Source organism: Macaca thibetana, chromosome 15, assembly GCF_024542745.1.
Source record: "Macaca thibetana thibetana isolate TM-01 chromosome 15, ASM2454274v1, whole genome shotgun sequence".
NCBI lineage: Eukaryota > Metazoa > Chordata > Mammalia > Primates > Cercopithecidae > Macaca > Macaca thibetana.
This window is the reverse complement of record NC_065592.1, coordinates 44471776-44491842: the sequence shown is the minus strand read 5'-3', so window position 1 is coordinate 44491842 and position 20067 is coordinate 44471776. Positions and strand designations below refer to the sequence as shown.

The 20067-nt window shown below is 42.9% G+C and overlaps 1 protein-coding gene across 5 annotated transcripts in view; it reads left to right on the top strand.

Moving 5' to 3' along the window:
* MELK (maternal embryonic leucine zipper kinase) overlaps positions 1-20067 on the top strand; it is a 123123-nt gene that overhangs the window by 88664 nt on the left and 14392 nt on the right. For all 5 annotated transcript variants that reach the window (XM_050762117.1, XM_050762118.1, XM_050762115.1 and 2 more), the window contains 2 exons: positions 7270-7401; positions 13431-13553. In XM_050762117.1, the coding sequence (XP_050618074.1) occupies positions 7270-7401; positions 13431-13553 (255 nt within the window). The remainder of the gene's footprint in view (positions 1-7269; positions 7402-13430; positions 13554-20067) is intronic.

Here is a 20067-nt window from a genome sequence, read left to right as displayed (position 1 = left end):
TCAGAGATTCTCACCTTGGCTGTACAGTGGAATTTCTTGGGAACTTTAATCCTGATGTTTAGGTCTCAACCCCACAGATGATGATTCAGTTGGTCTGGGGTTTGGCCAAGGCATCAGAATTTTTTTAAAGCTTCCCAGCTGATTGTGGTATGCAGCCAGAGTCGAGAAGTAGTGCTCTAGATTCTTGCTGTTCAATGTGTGGTCTAGGACCAGCAGCATCAGCATCAACATCTAGGTGTTTATTAGCCATGCAGAATTTCAGGCCCCACCTCAGACCTACTTAATTGGAATCTGTGTCAAATCTCCAAGTGGTTCATATGGTCAGTAAAGCTTCAGAAGTGTTGGTCTAGGTCAGTTCTCAACCAGGAGTGATTTTGGCACTCAGGGGGCATTTGGCAGTGACTAGAGACATTTTTGGTTGTCATAACTGGGGTTTGTCTATGTGCACTAATGCCATCCAGTGGGTAGAGGCCAGGGGTGCTGCCAAACATCCTTCAATGCACAGAAGAGCCCCTCACAACAAACAATTATCCAGGTCAGATGTCAACAGTGCCAAGGTTGAGAAACCCTTGTCTGGGTAGCTCAGGGAATTCATACTGGCTCTACATACTTTCCAATTCGAACAGCCTCAGAAAACCAGGTTTGAGATTAGCCAGCGTCTGTTATGTTTTTCTGTGACATCCTGAGACCTCTGCCTTCACTTTTGGGGCTGATGAGACAGGACAGAGAGAGATTAGATTAGATTAGTGTGATCTATATGCTGGTATGGTGCTGCTGATCTTTGTACAGAGAGAGAGTAACAATATTTCTTTCAAACATTCAACTCATAATATGTGTCTGGAATTGGTGGGTTCTTGGTCTCGCTGTCTTCAAGAATGAAGCCATGGACCCTTGCGGTGTTACAGTTCTTAAAGATGGTGTGTCCGGAGTTTGTTCCTTCAGATGAGTTCAAATGTGTCTGGAGCTGCTTCTTTCTGGTGGGTTCGTGGTCTCGCTGACAGGAGTGAAGCTGCAGACCTTTGCGGTGTTACAGCTCATAAAGGCAGCATGGACCCAAAGAGTGAGCAGCAGCAAGATTTATTGCAAAGAGCAAAAGAACAAAGCTTCCACTGGAAGCAGACCTGAGCGGGTGGCCACTGCTAGCTAGGGCAGCCTGCGTTTATTCCCTTATCTGACCCCACCCACATCCTGCTGATTGGTCCGTTTTGACAGAGTGCTGATTGGTGCATTTACAATCCCTGAGCTAGACACAGAGTGCTAGACAGAAAAGTTCTCCAAGTCCCCACCTAGGTTAGCTAGATACAGAGTACCAATTGGTGTATTTACAAACCCTGAGCTAGACACCGAGTGCTGACTGGTACATTTACAATCCTTGAGCTAGACACAGAGTGCTAGACAGAAGAGTTCTCGAAGTCCCCACTAGGTTAGCTAAATACAGAGTACTGATTGGTGTATTTACAAACCCTGAGCTAGACACAGAATGCTGATTGGTGTATTTACAATCCCTTAGCTAGACATAAAGGTTCTCCAGGTCCCCACTAGACTCAGGAGCCAGCTGGCTTCACCTAGTGGATCCCCGCACTGGGGCTGCAGGCAGAGCTGCCGGCCAGTCCCGAGCGGTACCTGCACTCCTCAGCCCTTGGGCGGTCGATGGTACCCGTTGCCATGGAGCAGGGGGTGGCAGGGGGCGGCGCCCGTGGGGAGGCTTGGGTAGCGCGGGAGTCCATCGCGGAGGGGGTGGCTAGGACATGGCGGGCTGCAGGCCCCGAGCCCTGACCTGTGGGGAGGCGGCTGAGGTTCAGCGAGATTTTGAGCGCCATGCACGTGTGCAGGCGGTGCTGAGGAGTCCCAGGCAACCTCAGCAGCTGCTGGCCTGGGTGCTAAGCCCGTCACTGCCCTGGACCAGCGGTGCTGGTCGGCCGCTCCTTGTGCGGGCCTGCTGAGCCCACACCGGCGCCTGGGCCCGCGGGAACTCGCGCTGCACTCGCGTGCAGCCCCGGTTTCCGCCCGCGCCTCTCTCTCTCCACACTTCCCGGCAAGCAGAGGGAGGCGGCTCTGGCCTCAGCCAGCCCAGAGAGGGGCTCCCACAATGCTGTGGTAGGCTGAAGAACTCCTCAAGCGCCGCCAGAGTGGATGCTGAGGCCGAGGAGGCCCCGAGAACGAGGGTTGCTAGCACGTTGTCACCTCTCAATAAGAACTCCCACTTTTATATTACATACAGGAGCACTCTGGTACTGCTTTTTATATGCAGCAGTGAGTCTCCTATGTCTTGTGATTTTGACTGATCTCATTGTATTCCTTTTGAGATTCCCAACAGTACTTTCCTTACTTTCTCCCTGTTCCTCCAGCCCTGAGTGGCTCTGGATTGTGGCAGCAGCCAGTCCTCTGCTAGAGGACCTTCACTAAGGGTCACATGTGTGTTCAAGAACCTATTCAGTCCAGGACAGATCCATTTTCCCCATCCCTGTGATGTAAACACCCATGCGTGTAAAGACTGAAGGCCTCAGGAGGAGGGTCAGAGGAAGGGTGGGGCCACTCCTCCGTGTCCCTACCCCTCTGCACTAGTAGCTGCGTCTCCTCAACCCAGGTGCCTGGACACTTCTTTAACATTTAACTGGGGATTTAAAGATGTTTTTAGTTTTCTAGAAATGGAACTTTCTCGTGGGTAACCCTATCACTTTACTTTCAGACATTTGACTTTCAAAAGAGGGAATTGCCTATAAAATAAGGGAAACCTTTGTCTTAGACTTGTGGATTGACATCACCTGAAAGCATAACTAATGTGTTGATTTATCTGTTTTTGAACACAGAACTCTCCTGTGGTGCATCTTATAATGAGAAGTATACAATGGCACTGGCCAGAAAGTTATAAAAAAGATGCTTTGTTTGCCTAGGGAAAAGGAAGGTTTAGAGGATGGTTGTAGAAATCCTAGGCATGATTAGGAAACTCCATCTAAAACTCTTAGCACTATCCAGGAATTGTTTACAGTGCCTGAGTTATGCCATCCCATTGTTGATAAGAAAGTGACAACTTGTTTCTTAGCCATTGTCTCTAGTCAGTTTATGACACCTCTTTCAAAAAGGTGGCTATAATACATGGGGATATCATAGATATGGGGTGGAAAAAAGTCTTTAATGTAGTTTTTGGAAAGTGGAGAGTGATTATAAGTACATAGTTTCCTCCCACCATAGTTTCCCAGACACCTTCTCTATGAAGCCTCTTCTTTTCATTTTTCTTTTTTCTTTCTTTTTTCCTTTTTTTTTTTTTTTTGAGATGGAGTCTCCTTCTGTCGCCAGACTGGAGTGCAGCGTCACAATCTCTACTGCCTGCAACCTCCGCCTCCCGGGTTCAAGCGATTCTCCTGCCTCAGCCTTCCCTATAGCTGGGATTACAGGCGCCTGCCACCACGCCCAGCTAATTTTTGTATTTTTTGTAGAGACGGGGTTTCACCATATTGGCCAGGCTGGTCTCGATCTCCTAACCTCAAGTGATCCACCCGCCTCGGCCTCCCAAAGTGCTAGGATTAAAACATGTATGAGCCACTGTGCCCAGGCATGAAGCCTTTTCCGTCCTTTCTTTGCCTCATCCTGTTTGGATTAAAGGCAACATTTCATAATTTATGATAGTATTTTATGCTTCCTCTACTAGATTGATTGGGCCATTATGCGAATTTCAAAGCTTATACTATGATCGTGGCCATCTAAGTTATTAACTAATAAAATTCATTACTGAAAACAGAGTTGGTAGTTGACTTTTGAGTCATGTACTTTGTGAGGGGGCTACATAGCATGAAAGACTATTCAGTACTATTAAAAGTTAACACTTTTGTAGGGCAGATAGCCCCATAGTTTTCTCAGTATATTATTTAGAAACTTTCCATTAAACATAGTGGATTGAACAGCTAAGTTTACATCGAACACTTCCTAAAACCTTAACAAAAAGGGATAAAAAGGCAAAACATTTACAAACAATAAAAGGGGAGACAAAGGGATGTCGTTAGAAGTTTGGAAGATATAGATAAGTGGTATAAGTGGTAGTTGTTAGAGCATTTTGGAGAAAACTGAAAGCTAAGTGCTTGCAGTGAGAAAAGGCATCAAGCAAATGGATGAGAGCTCCAGAAAGGCTCAGGAATCAGAGGTACCAGGAGCTTCTGAAATCAGGGAAGTGAGGAGGGAAAACAGGAAGATGGGTGAAAGCCTGTATTGGAAGCAGTTAGAACCCTAGATTCCTTTCTCTACCTGTGCTGCATAACAGCCTTCTCTTCCCCATCCCAGCAGAAGACTGGAGGTCACAAGGCATTCTTGTACCAGACACAGCTCAGATGCGGATGATGAACCATTCTGAACCATTCTGAAATGGATGCACAAAGTCTTCATATTGAACAGTGAACCACCATCTCGAATTCCCTTCCCTATTCAACTTTGAGAATGCTGAAACCAGGATTTGTATCCTATTTGCAGTGAGGGTGGGGAAAATAGTAGAAGATTTATCTCTAGGGAAAAGCTAAGATAAATGTCCTACTATATCAGTGGTTGAGAGTTCAGGTTCCTGCCTGTTCATCTTGGAGAAGAGCCTTCAGGGTATTGAGCAGCCCCATCATACACATAGAGCCTCGAATCAGCTGTGCAACATACTTCTTCACTTTTAAGTAGAAACAGACAACCAAAAATCACTAGAAATTTGAGAAAACTTCTAACATGAAAGTCGGAGATCAAAACAAATAGAGTAAGGTAGGGAAAGGAAAGAATAAAAAGTAGATACTGAGAAAAAAAAAAACGCAGATATGCAGGGAGCAGGAGAAAATGGCTAAAAACTGCTAATTAATATTCTCAGATAAGAGAAGTGATTTTCATTCTTGACATAGGAATAAGATGAATAAAAATGAACATTCCAAGAGATAGCTCTTCAAAATCTAAAATGTGACCACAGAAATTAAAAGCTCAGTAAAAGTGTTGGAAAATGAAATTAATTTGAAATCTTTTAAAAGTAGAACCTGGCTCAGCTGGGCGCGGTGGCTCATGCCTGTAATCCCAACACTTTGGGAGGCTGAGGCGGCGGGTGGATCACTTGAGACCAGGAGTTCGAGACCAGCCTGGCCAACATGGTGAAACCTCATCTCTACTAAAAATACAAAAATCAACCAGGTGTGGTGGCATGTGCCTGTAATCCCGGCTACTTGGGACCCTGAGGTGAGAGGATCACTTGAACCCAGGAGGCAGAGGTTGTAGTGAGCCGAGATTGCACCATTGCACTCCAGCCTGGGTGACAGAGCAAGACTCTGTCTCAAAAAAAGGAAAAATAATACAAGAAGAAATATTCCAGGCTGGGCACTGTGGCTCATGCCTGTAATTCTAAACCTGAGAGGCCAAGATGGGATGATTGGTTGAGTCCAGGAGTTCAAGATCAGCCTGGGCAACATAGTGAGACCCTATCTCTATTTTATTAAAAATTAAAAAAAAAATTTAAAGTTAAAAACAAAAAAGAGAACTATTCCAGAACTGAAAAATACGAGTTTTCAAGAATGAAGAGGCCTAACCTGGGATGAAACAGTAGATGAAAATAGATTCACACCAAGGCCTATTCTAGTGGAATTTCAGAAAACGGGGAAATGATAAGATTCAGGAAGTTTTCAAAGATAAAAATGAAAGTTCATACACAAAGACTGGAGAATCAAAACCTAAATGACTAGGTTTTTCAGTAGCTGTACTAGAATCAAGAAGAGTATATTGCCATCAAAACCGTGAAGATTATTATCAACCCAGAATTCTCTGTTTAACCAAATCAGAATCAAGTGTGAAGATAGAATGCAGTCATTTATCAGACATGCAAGATCTCAAAAAATTTACGTCCCGTGCACGCACCCTCAGGAAGTCACTGGAGGATGTGTTCCACCAAAATGAGAGAGTAAACCAGGAAAGAAGAATACTTAGGATCTAGGAAACTGGGGCTACATTGTAAGATAGAGGGGAAAGGAATCCCTAGACTGACAACTGGGTAGCTGGCTGAGAAGCTGGTCCAGAGTGGAGCAGAGGATGCAGACATCTGGTAGAATCTCTCTAAGTGGGGAAGCAGTTAGCAGATGTGTGTGAACATGTTGAGAGGAGGTAAAGTGTTGAAGAGGGTGGAGTTCAATTTGTGAGGAATAACTGACTCTTTTATTTTTATCTTCAGGAAGAACAAAGGTATAAAAAAATGGAAATGCAAGAATAGCACCCTGTGTGGTTTAGCTGCAGAGCTGATATTCAGCCAGCATGACCACATTGGTTGTTAAAATATTGGTGTATTTATATACTGACTGGTAAATAACCACTGTCTCCAGTGCCCTCCATGTTGCCCTTTTACTTCCCTTAGACACCCTGGACACTACTCCCTCCCCTCTTCTCACAATTAAAAGATTAATAATTGGAAAGGCAGGCGTCTCCCAGGACCCTACTGACCTCTTGGCCTCTATTTTGATGGTTGGTGTCAGGGTACCAATTAAATATTTTGAACATTATCCCTGCTTAGTTGTGAATGCTATTTACATAATCATTATAATGCAAATATTAACTTAGCTAAACATTGTGATAAAATTATAGTAGGAGGATACAGGGAAAAGATGTATGGGAAAGGGAGGGAGTTGTACTAGAGCTAAATTCGTATTTCTCATACTAGGAAATGTATACATAATATTTGAAGCTAAAAAGAGTTTTAAACCATGTAAGCATTTAGTTTAGAAATACAGAATTAAGGCCGTGTGCGGTGGCTTACACCTGTAATCCCAGCACTTTGGGAGGCTGAGGTGGGCGGATGATGAGGTCAGGAGATCGAGACCATCTTGGCTAACACGGTGAAACCCCATCTCTACTAAAAATACAAAAAATCAGCTGGGTGTGGCAGCGGGCGCCTGTAATCCCAGCTACTTGGGAGGCTGAAGCAGGAGAATGGCGTGAAGCTGGGAGGCGGAGCTCTCAGTGAGCCAAGATTGCGCCACTGCACTCCAGCCTGGGCGACAGAGCGAGACTCTGTCTCAAAAAAAAAAAAAAAAATACAGAATTAATAACAGAAGAAACAGCTAAAAGTGTTTAAAAGTTGTTCCTTAGGGGGAGTGGAAATTGTATGTGTGTGGAGGTGTGGTACGATGGTTGCTGTTTTCCATCATATGCCTTGTAAACCTATTGGCTTTTAAAGTTCTGAATGTTATACTGAAGAAAAAAATTAATTGAAAATAGAACATCATTTCCACAAACAAGTAGTCTTCTAACCAACTTGATTTTCTTTTCCTTTAGTGGCAGTATGATCACCTCACAGCTACCTATCTTCTGCTTCTAGCCAAGAAGGCTCGGGGAAAACCAGTTCGTTTAAGGCTTTCTTCTTTCTCCTGTGGACAAGCCAGTGCTACCCCATTCACAGACATCAAGGTAAGTGTTACAGCCTGTTGTGTCTTGCCACATGCCCTCCCTGTTCCTGAGTGCGTATACTACTGGGATGGTAAACTTTCTGGTGTCAAGGAGTCAGAGGCAAGACGTTTTATGATTTCAATATTTTTGATGAGAAAAATGGGAAGATCTAAAGTTGAGCACTAATTTTTTTTTTTTTTTTTTGAGACAGAGTCTCACTCTGTCATCCAGGCTGGAGTACAGTGGCGTGACCTCAGCTTACTGCAACCTCTGCCTCCTGGATTCAAGTGATTCTTGTGCCTCAGCCGCCCGAGTAGCTAGAATTACAGGTGTGCATCATTATGTCTGGCTAATTTTTGTATTTTTAGTAGAGATGGGGTTTCGCCATGTTGGCCAGGCTGGTCTCAAACTCCTTTCCTCAAGTGATCAGCCTGCCTTGGCCTCCCAAAGTGCTGGGATTATAGGCATGAGCCACCGTGCCCGGCCTCTAAAATTCTGAATGTTAAAATGGCATTTTACAAACCTCCTCCCCCAGCCCCTTCTTTTACATAATAGCAATTCCTGATGGCTGTAGAAAATGTTTAAGCCACAGATGAGAATTTACCTATAAACCTACTACCTACGGAGGATGTAGTTAACGTTTACTGTATCCTTTCAGTCTTTTTTTTTTTTTTTGAGATGGAGTCTCACTCTTGTTGCCCAGGTTGGAGTGCAGTGGCATGATATTGGCTCAATGCAACCTCCACCTCCTGGGTTCAAGTGATTCTCCTGCCTCAGCCTCCTGAGTAGCTGGGATTACAGGCACACATCACCATGCCCAGCTAATTTTTGTGCTTTTAATAGAGATGGGGTTTCACTATGTTGGCCAGGCTGGTCTCAAACTCCTGGCCTCAAGTGATCCTCCCGCCTCAGCCTCCCAAAGCGCTGGGATTTTAGGCATGAGCTACCGTGTCCAGCCTCTAAAATTCTGAATGTTAAAATGGCATTTTACAAACCTCCTCCCCCGGCCCCTTTTTTTTTCATAATAGCAATTCCTGATGGCTGTAGAAAGTGTTTAAGCCAGGCCGGGCGTGGTGGCTCATGCCTGTAATCCCAGCACTTTGGGAGGACAAGGCGGGTGGATCACAAGGTCAGGAGTTCGAGACCAGCCTGGCCAATATGGTGAAACCCCGTCTCTACTAAAAATACAAAACTTAGCCAGACATAGTGGTGAGCGTCTGTAGTCCCAGCTACTTGGGAGGGTGAGGCAGGAGAATCGCTTGAAGCGGAGAGGCGGAGGTTGCAGTGAGCTGAGATTGTACCATTGCACTCCAGCCTGGGCGACAGAGCAAGACTCTGTCTCAAAAAAAAAAAAGAAAAAGAAAATGCTTAAGGCACAGAAGAGCTAAAAGGAAAATAGAATTTACCTATAAACCAACTACCTGTGGAGAATGTAGTTAACATTTATTGTGTCTTTCCAGTCTTTTTTTAAGTATGCTTTTATATAATTTACATGCATTTAAGTGCTTTTAAAGGACACATTATTGAATTGCAGAGAACAAATAAATTGTTGGGAATAAGATCTGTGATACAGAATATATAATACTTTATAAGACATAAAATATTTTGATAAATATTTTGATATTTATGTTAAGGGTTTAGGCTTTTGTTTCTTTTAAAATTTGCATACCGAAATGGAGCATGTTGATTAGTGTTTCTTCTTGTGTTATTCTGAGCAGTAGCTAGAGCTCCTGCAGTTCTTGCATGAGAGTGAGTTATAACCAAATTATTTTTCTCTACTTTGCTGTCTTTGTCTCAGTTTTCTTTGTCGTGGACTTCAAAAAAATTTTTTGTTTTATTTTTTGAAACAAAGTCTTGCTTTGTTGTCCAGGCTGGAATACAGTGGTGCAATCATGGCTCACTGCAGCCTCAACCTTCCAGGCTCAAGCGATCATCCTGCCTCAGCCTCCCAAGTAGCCAGGACTACAGGTGTGTGCCACCACACCTGGCTAATTTTTAATTGTTTGTAGAGATGGAGTCCAGCTGTGTTGCCCAGGCTGGTCTTGAACACCTGGGCTCTAGCAATGCTCCCTCCTTTGCCTCCCAAAGTGTTGGGATTATTGGCATGAGTGACTGCACCTGGCCTGTCATGGCCATTTAAAATGGTGAAGAAGCTTACATACATAGAGGCACGTGTCATTCCTAAATGCTTGTGTTAGTCCTTGTTTTCTGTGTGATTCTTTGTATTTCCCATGGCTTAAAATTCAGCTATCCAAATACTTTGCCAGATGGGTATGGAACTTTGTAATGTCATCTTCCCTCAGATTAATTCAGGTTGCAATGTAAATAATCTTAGCACTAGGAAATTGCACCTCATCCTCAGAGAGAGGTAGTTGGCCCTCTATGAAATTCAAGATAACACAATAGACTATGTGGATGAAAGTTTTTTCTTTTTTTCCCCTTTGTAGGCCTCAAAACTGTAAAAAAAAAAAAAAAAAAAAAAAAAGTTAAAATGCCACCTCTTTTGTGATCTTTTGTTGAATTCCCCCTCCCTCAAATTCCTTTAATATCTCATTTAGGTCTCCTTTTGGTACTCATCAGTCATGTGCTACAGGTATAGTGGGTCTTATGTCACTGCCAGACCTAACCTGCCCCCCTTTTTCCCTCCCTGCTTGGTCAGTACACTGGCTATTGTGTAAAGAAATCTCTGAAGGCAGATAATCTTATTCCTGCATGGTTTTCTAGTCTGTTGTCGGAGAGTTTTAATGGCTGGTAAATATTCTGTGCCTAGGCAGCTCTTTTGCACATGGACTCCGTGAATCAGCCAATCCCTCATCCCGCCCACACTGCCAAACCCTTTAAACTTTCAGGTGCAAGTAACACATTTGGGTCCCGGGAAATGCAAAACCCTGAATTTTGCTTCTGCTCAAGGTAATTGGAGAAAACTATTAGATACCTATACCTCTATGTTTAGAAAAACCACTTTCATTAAATTTTAAAATTTATGACACCTCAGTTAAGGGGCCTGAGACATTTTCCTGAGCCATTGGATTGTCTTTTTTTTTTTTTTTTTTTTTTTGTGAGACGGAGTCTTGCTCAGTTGCCCAGGCTGGAGTGCAGTAGTGTGGTCTTGGCTCACTGCAACCTCCGCCTCCTGGGTTCAAGTGATTCTCCTGCCTCAGCCTCCTGAGTAGCTGGGATTACAGGTACATGCCACCACACCCAGCTAATTTTTGTATTTTTAGTAGAGATGGGATTTCACCATGTGGTCAGGCTGGTCTCGAACTCCTGACCTCAGATGATCCACCTGCCTCAGCCTCCCAAAGTGCTGGGAATACAAGCGTGAGCCACCATACCCGGCCTGAATTTTCTTATATCTGAATTGACCTGATCTCAATTGATCTGCTTATATGAATTATAAGTGGAAAAGACCTGGAAAGATATTTACTCTTATCTTCCATCTACTACATAATGAACATTTACCTAATAATTTAATTATTTGCAAAGTCATATTATTGAATCAATTTTATGGCAGATCAAGAGACATTTTAGTGACAAGAAGTGAAATAGAAATCAAATTTTGGGTTCTCTTCTGATCTTTATGCAAATTGCTGAGACATGAAGCAAGTCACATAGTCTGGTTGTACTGTTCTTCCCCTTGATAGAATTATCCCTTTTCTCTGGGGTGTTTATAAGAAAGTAAGTAATCCTGATAATCAATCAATAGATGGCCCTTTCAGTGAAACAGCAATACAGACTGATCCAAGAATCACAAATGACCACATCATCATCAGTGTCATTAGCATTTTCAGGCCCCATGCTGGGCTGCTGGGAAACAAATCTGTGTAAAGTATGGTACTTGTTCTCTAACAGTCAAGTTGAGGCAAGACATATATATACATAGATAATACTGCATCATAGTAGATGATGGGGGCCAGAGAAGTGGCCAGAGGTGCTCTGAGGAGCTTTAGAGGACAGGAATGATCACCATGGGATCCAAACTGGACCAACAGTCGAGTTGGAAAGATGGAAAAGAAGTGGCACAACATTCAGGGCAAGATAAATGGAATCAGCAAAAGCATGGGCACCTAATTTTGCTTGATGTATTCTGTTGACAGTGGCTGGACTTGTGTTTAAAAAGAGTTCAAGTAGGGGAAGAGAGAGAGAAAGAGAGAAAGAACGAGCGAGCGAGCAAGTGAGCTGGAGGGGTGGACAAGAGCCAGATAGTAGAAAACCTGAAAATGCACATCAGAATTTTAGACTTTGTTCAATAATTAATGAGGAGCCATTGATTTTTGAGCAAGAGAGAGAGACATGAACATGATTTTGAAAAATTCGTCCAGTGGTGTATACAATTGTTCAGTCAGGGGTGATGTTGATGTGTGTGCTATTAGTCCCTACCGGAGTACCCGTGACAGCCGTCATTCATACAGCACTGTACTTCCCTCCACCAAGCCTAGACTTAGCTTTAGGATTTTTCTCAGCCTAGCTCTTCAGGCACCCAGTTCCAAATGATGGTAACTGGTAATCCTGGAGAACTCTGTCATCCTTGGTTGGGAGGGTGGAAAGATGAGTGGTACAGACAATATTGTCTGTTTGAATAGTCTAGGTATGAGAAGATTTGTCCTTGATCTAGGATAGTGGCAGTATGACTTTGGGAAGAAAAGGATGAGATATAACAAATTCAAGTAAAATTGCTTGGCTAGATTAACAAGATATTAAGGGAAAAGAAAGAAAGGAGAAATAAAATGCAAGTACACCCACAGTCTTGAATTCAGGGTATAATTACTATACCCTTAGTTTATAGAGGAGGAAGAATGAAAGAACGTAAGTTATCTGGTGGCATTGTTAGCACAAGACCCCAAATGTCCTGTCCCTGGGAGATCCTTCATAAGGCTAATTTTCTTCCTGGTAGAAATTACTCACTACCCTGTATATTTTTACAAAGAAGAAACATATATTTCGAAGTTGTTTCCCCTCCATCCTCTACTTTGTCAGATCTTTTTATTTGTAAATTTGCAGTAGAGTCGTCTGGTATTATAGTGATTATGTGGTAATGAAAAGTAGTATGCCATATAACATAAGAATGTTGCAAGACATACTATTTGAGAGTCAGACATTTTCCTTTCTGATAATTTGAACTGAAATTTTCTGACTTCCTTTTTCTGACTGGATGGTCAGCTCCTTCATTATAGTGTCTCCTATTCATTTTTGTTTCCAAGGCCTTGCCCTATGCCTGGAATACAGTTTTGTGCTGCATAAAGATAACATTGGACTGCATTTATGATGATGGTCCCATAAAATTATAATACCATGTTTTTACTCTACTCTTTCTCTCTCTTTCTTTTTCTTTCCTTCCTTCCTTCCTTCCTTCCTTCCTTCCTTCCTTCCTTCCTTCCTTCCTTCCTTCCTTCCTTCCTTCCTTCTTTCTTATCTTTCTATCTTTCTTCTTTCTTTCTTTCTTTTTTTTTTTTTCAGAGTCTCGCTGTATTATCCAGGCTGGAGTGCAGTGGCACAATCTCTGCTTATTGTAACCTCCACCTCATGGACTCAAGCGATCCTCCCACCTCAGCCTCCCAAGTACATGGGCCTACAGGCACATGCCTGGCTAATTTCTATTTTTTGTAGAGACGGGGTTTCACCATATTGCCTAGACTGGTCGTGAACGCCTGAGCTTAAGTGATCCCACCTGTGTTGGCCTTCCAAAGTGCTGGGATTACAGGCATGAGCCACCACAGGGACGGCCTTTTTCTATGTTTAGATTTGTTTAGATACATAAATGTTTATTGTTGTGTTAAAGCCACCTACAGTATTCAGTACAGTAACATCCTACACAGGTTTGTAGTGTAGGAGCAATAGGCTATAACATATAACCTAGGTGTGGCCTAGGTGTGTAATAGGCTCTGACATCTCAGTTTGTGTAAGTACCTTTTATGATGTTCACACAATGATAAAATTGCCTAATAACACATTTCTCAGAATGTCTCTGTCGTTAAGTGATGCATGACTGTATTTTAAATATTGAATCATAATACTGTTGTCTTTAAGTTCTTCTGTCTTTCATTGAATAGTCAAAGAATCGGAGTCTGGAAGATGTGACCACAAGTGATGAAAATTATGTGACTGGATTAATAGACTATGATTGGTGTGAAGATAATTTATCAACAGGTGCTGCTACTCCCCAAAAATCACAGGTTAGTAATTTTTATTACTATTTAAGGCAGAATCTATTGTTTCAATTATAAAAACAACCAGAGTAATGTGAAACCAAGGTGTGCTTGCAAATTTAATGAATGCTTAAGCCACCGAAAACGTTAATGAGAGATAACTGGAATATGAATGAAAGGGAAGTCAATTATATCCAATTTGAAGCAAGCCAAGATCCTATTTTAGAGCTCTTTACTGCTCCTTTATTTCCTGTTTATTATTATTATTTTTTAAGACTGAGTCTTGCTCTGTTGGCCAGGCTGGAGTGCAGTGGCACGATCTTGGCTCACTGCAACCTCTGCCTCCCAAGTTCAAGTGATTCTCGTGCCTCCTGAGTAGCTGGGATTACAGGTGCCTGCTGCCTCTCCTGGTTATTTTTTGTATTTTTAGTAGAGACGGGGTTTCACCATGTCGGCAGCTGGTCTCAAACTCCTGACCCCAGGTGATCCGCCCACCTCAGCCTCCCAAAGTGCTGGGATTACAGGCGTGAGCCACCGTGCCCGGCCTTCTTTTTTGTTTAAAATGAGGTATAATGAGGTATACTTTACATGTAGTTAAATAGGTAAAGTCACCTTTTTTAGTGTGTAATTCTGTGACAAATGCATACAGTTGTATAACCACCACCAAAATTAAGATATAAAACAGTTCATTACTCCTCAAAATTCCCTCATTCCCCTTGTGGTTAACTTCCCCTCCCAACTCTCGGTGGCGATTGATCTGTTTTTCTTTCCTTTTGATAATCTTTTTATTGTACTTTAAGTTTGTTGAGCTTTTTAGATTAATGAAGATTAGTATAGATTAATGTTTTTCATCGAATTTGGAAAGTTTTCAGATATTTTGTTTGCCCTACTCTCTTTGTTTTATCTTCTGGTACTCCCCTTCCATGTATATTGGCACACTTGATGATGCCCTGCAGTACTCTGAGGCCCTGTTCATTTTTCTTTATCTATTTGCATTCTGTTTCTCAGACTAATTTCAGTTAACTTGTTTCTAAGTTTCAGAAGTTTCAGATTCTTTCTTCTGCTTACTGAAAGTGCTGTTTAATCCCTCTAGTGAATTTTTTGTTACAGTTATTGTACTCTTGAATTCCAGAATTTGTTTGGTTCTTTTAAATAATTTTATCTTTATTTATACTCTCTATTTATTGTGACATTGCTCTTACACTTTCCCTTGGTTCTTTAGACATTTCCTTTGTTCTTTGAATATATTTAAAAACTGCGATTTTCAGTCTTTGCTTGGTAAGGCCCATGTCTGGACTTCTTCAAGGACAATTTCTATTGACTGCTTTTTTTTTTTTCCTGTGTATAGGCCATCCTTTTTTTTAAAGATGGAGGCTAGCTCTATCACCCAGGCTGGAGTGCATTGTGTGATCTCTGCTCACTGCAACCTCTGCCCCCTGGGTTCAAGCGATTCTCCTGTCTCAGCCTCCTGAGTAGCTGGGATTACAGGCACCTGCCATCGCCTGGCTAATTTTTTTTTTTTTGTATTTTTGTAAAGATGGGGTTTCACCAAGTTGGCCAGGCTGGTCTTGAACTCCTGACCTCAGGTGATCTGCCTGCTTCGGCCTCCCAAAATGCTGGGATTACAGGCGTGAGCCACCGTACCCGGCCATACTTTTTCACTTCTTTGCATATATATATGTCTTGTAATTGTTGAAAACTAGACATTTAAAATAATATAATGTGGCAGCTCTGATAATCAGATTTATCCCCTCCTCAGGATTTGGTATTATTGCTGTTTGTTGTTGTTGTTTAGTGACTTTTCTGAACTAATTCTGTAAAGTCATTTAGGTCAGTGTTGGGCTGCATTTATGATGATGGTCCATGAAATTATAATACCATATTTTTACTATACCTTTTCTCTGCTCAGTTAGCATAGCGATCAGCTAATGCTTGGCGAGGTTTCCTTAGATGCCTGGAATCAATATGTCTCTCATTCTTTGTGCCGGCTCTGTGTACATCTGGGGTATGCCTTCAGCTTTCAGCCAGGCAGCCGACAACTCTGCCTTAGATTTCACTTCCTATTTGTATAGAACCTCACGGTCAGCTTGAGGTGAGATCTTAGATCCTTCCAAAGTATGGCTTTTTTTTTTTTTTTTTTTTTTTTTTTTTTTTGAGATAGAGTTTTGCTCTTGTTGCCCAGGCTGGAGTGCAATGGCGTGATCTCAGCTCACTACAATCTTTGCCTCCTGGGTTCAAGCGATTCTCCTGCCTCAGCTTCCCAAGGAGCTGGGATTATAGGCATGTGCCACCACACCTGGCTAACTTTGTATTTTTAGTAGAGACGAGGTTTCACCATGTTGGTCAGGCTGGTCTTGAACTCCTGACCTCAAGTGATCCACCTGCCTCATCCTCTCAAAGTGCTGGGATTACAGGCATGAGCCACCACGCCCAGCCCCTTCTAAAGTCTTTCCTGAGCAAATGCACAGCCCTGGGTATGAGCACGTCCTATACATGTACATTGGGCTTGTAGATTCCCTGGTATATTTTGGAGCTTTTCCAAGTCACTGTGGACATCTTATTCTCCAACTTTTTCTTTTCAGCATTTTTGTTAGTCTATTGTCATCACCAGCTGTTACCCACTGCTTCGGCAGCAGTAGCTGGGACTGTAGGCGTGCGCCACCATGCCCAGCTAATTTTTACAAAATTATTTTGTAGAGACAGGGTCTCAATATTTTGCCCAGGCTGTTCTCAAACTCCTGGACTCAAGAGATCCACCCGCCTTGGCCTCCCAAAGTGCTGGGATTACAGGCGTGAACCACTGTGCCTGGCACCTCTAAATCTTTTTAACAGATGCCACTGGGGAAAAGGTTTTTCACACTGGGCAGGCTCTGAGTAAGGTCAAATGAAGACAGCTTTCAGGCCGGGTGCGGTGGCTCATGCCTGTAATCCCAGCACTTTGGGAGGCCAAGGTGGATATATCACCTGAGGTCGGGAGTTCAAGACCTACCTGACCAACATGGAGAAACCCCGTCTCTACTAAAAATACAAAATTAGCCACGTGTGGTGGCGCATGCCTATAATCCCAGCTACTCGGGAGGCTGAGACAGGAGAATTGCTTGAACCTGGGAGGCGGGGTTTGTGGTGAGCTGAGTTGGCACCATTGCACTCCAGCCTGGGCAACAAAAGCAAAACTCCATCTCAAATAAAAAACAAACAAAGAATTAAAAAAGACAGCTTTCATAGTAGGGTCTTGTAGGGAACTACTGGCCAGGCTAAATAATGACAATTTTCTGAGCATAAAACTTTGAAGGAGCTCCAGCCTGTTCTGCCCCGTCCAGTGGCTCCTAGGTTGCTGGTTTTCATCATGATTGTGGGCTATGAGTTTCTAAGACGATTATAGAGCTGGAGAGAGGGCAATGGGGATAGGTAGGACAAATTAAAACACCTCAAAGCTCACTGTTTCTACTTAGCTGTTTTCTATGAATAAATGCTGTGATCCTTGGCTAATACACAGAGTTCTGAAAGAAAAGAGGTATACTTTGTTTATGGATAGGGAGATTTGAAGGTATAGATCTCATTTTTTCCCAAAATGAATTTTAAATTTAATGTAATCTGAACTTTTCAGTGGATGTAAAATAAGTCAAAATGATTCTAAAATGTATGTGGAAATACAGAGGGGCAAGAATAACTAAATCATGCCTAAAGAATAAGAAGATGGGAGGAAACTGGTTAACCTGATACAAGAACTATTATAAAATTAAAGAAATTAAGATTTCCGGCCGGGCGCGGTGGCTCAAGCCTGTAATCCCAGCACTTTGGGAGGCCGAGGTGGGCGGATCACGAGGTCAGGAGATCAAGACCATCCTGGCTGACACGGTGAAACCCCGTCTCTACTAAGAAATACAAAAAACTAGCCGGGCGAGGTGGCGGGCGCCTGTAGTCCCAGCTACTTGGGAGGCTGAGGCAGGAGAATGGCGTGAACCCGGGAGGCGGAGCTTGCAGTGAGCTGAGATCCGGCCACTGCACTCCAGCCTGGGCGGCAGAGCGAGACTCCGTCTCAAAAAAAAAAAAAAAAAAAAAAAGATTTCCTTAATAAATAAAAAATGAAACAATGAAACCTTTCATACCTTGTATTTAGGTATATCTCTTTAAAAGTAACATAGTTAGGCCGGGTGCGGTAGCTCACGCCTGTAATCCCAGCACTTTGGGAGGCCAAGGCTGGCAGATCACGAGGTCAGGAGATCGAGACCATCCAGGCTAACACAGTGAAACTCTGTCTCTACTAAAAAATACAAAAAATTAGCCAGGCGTGGTGGCGGGCGCCTTTAGTCCCAGCTACTTGGGAGGCTGAGGAAGGAGAATGGCGTGAACTCAGGAGGCGGAGCTTGCAGTGAGCCGAGATCGCGCCACTGCACTCCAGCCTGGGCGACAGAGCAAGACTCTGTCTCAAAAAAATAAATAAATAACATAGCTAGATTTGGTATGCAAACTGAAAATCTGTCTTTTGAATTGTGAGCTTACCCAACTTACATTTATTTTTATTATGGATTTATTTATTATATATCTTTCATTTTTTATGTTTCCTATTTGTCTTTTTCTGTATTCCCCCTTGTTTCTTATTTTTTTGCTGTTAATTTCCCCCCACATTTTATTGGTTTCTATTTGATTTATATTCTTTTAATGTTTACTCTAAATTTTTAACATATTTAACCAAATATAAAGTAAGTCTGTAGTTTTTTGTTTTTTTTTTTTGAGATGGAATCTTGCTCTGTTGCCCAGGCTTGCGTGCAATGGCATGATGTCGGCTCACTGCAACCTCTGCCTCCTGGGTTCTAGTGATTCTCCTGCCTCAGCCTCCTGAGTAGCTAGGTTTACAGGCACCCGCCACCATGTCCGGCTAATTTTTTTTTTTTTTTTTTTGAGACGGAGTCTTGCTCTGTCACCCAGGCTGGAGTGCAGTGGCCGGATCTCAGCTCACTGCAAGCTCTGCCTCCCGGGTTCACGCCATTCTCCTGCCTCAGCCTCCTAAGTAGCTGGGACTACAGGCGCCCGCCACCTCGCCCGGCTAGTTTTTTGTATTTTTTAGTAGAGACGGTGTTTCACCGTGTCAGCCAGGATGGTCTCGATCTCCTGACCTCGTGATCCGCCCATCTCGGCCTCCCAAAGTGCTGGGATTACAGGCTTGAGCCACCGCGCCCGGCCTCCGGCTAATTTTTTTGTATTTTTAGGAGCGACAGGGTTTCACCATGTTGGCCAGGCTGGTCTCGAACTCCTGACCTCAGGTGATGCACCTGTCTCGGCCTCCCAAAGTGCTAGGATTACAGGTGTGAGTCACTGCACCCGGCCGTGAATCTGTATCTTTACTTTCCTTCTAAACAATATGAAGGCCTTAGAACACTTAATCTCTGATTACCCCTCCTGGATTACATGCTATTGATGTGTCCAGTGTATTAGCTCTTGAATGTTTTTAGCTTTTTATTTTGAAATATTTATGGATTCACAGGATGTTATTGAAGATATCATTCTACTTTCTTCTTGCTTCTATTGTTGCTATTGAAAAACTAACCTCAGTCTAGCACCTTTTTAGTTAGTCTGTCTTTTCTCTCTGGCTCCTTTTATGGCCATGTCTTTGCTTTTGGTGTTCTGCAGCTTCACTGTTAGGGCTACTGCACTGCACACCTCCAGGGAGCACACCATCTGAGTGGTGTCTCTGTGGATAGTGTCCTCTACAGTTGTATAATCTGGTAAGTAGAGATGTGGATTTCTTTTATGTATCCTGTTTATGATTCATCATGCTTTCTATGTATGGGGATTTGTATTTTTAATCAAATTTGGAAAATTTGTTGAATAATATACTGCTTTTTCTTTTTTCTTTTTTTTTTTTGAGACAGAGTTTCTCTCTTGTTTCCCAGGCTAGAGTGCAATGGCGCGATCTCGACTCACTGCAACCTCTGCCTCCCAGGTTCAAGCGATTTTCCTGCCTCAGCCTCCCGAGTAGCTGGGATTACAGGTGCCTGTCTCCATGCCCAGCTAATTTTTGTATTATTAGTAGAGATGGGGTTTCACCGTGTTGGCCAGGCTGGTCTTGAACTCCTGACCTCAGGTGATCTCATGACTTGGCCTCCCAAAGTGCTGGAATTACAGGTGTGAGCCAGCGCGCCCAGTGTGCTTTTTCTTAAAAACAATATTTATATACATTTGTAGGGTACAAGTACAGTTTTCTTACCTACATAGTGGTCAAGTGAAAGGTTTTAAAGTGTCACCTGAATAATGTACATCGGACCCCTTAAGTAATTTCTCATCACCTACCCCTTCCCATCTCCTCACCCTTCCAAGTCTACATTTTCTGTCATTCCACTCTCTACATTCATGTGTACACCTTTTTTTGGCACCCACTTATGAGTGAGAACATGCAATATGTGTCATTCTGTGTCTGGTTTGTTTCACTAAAATAACCTCCACTTCCATCCACCTTGCTGCAAAAGATAGGATTTCATTCTTTTTTATGGTTGAATAGTATTCTTTCTCTCTCTCTCTCTAACTCTCTCTCTCTCTCTGT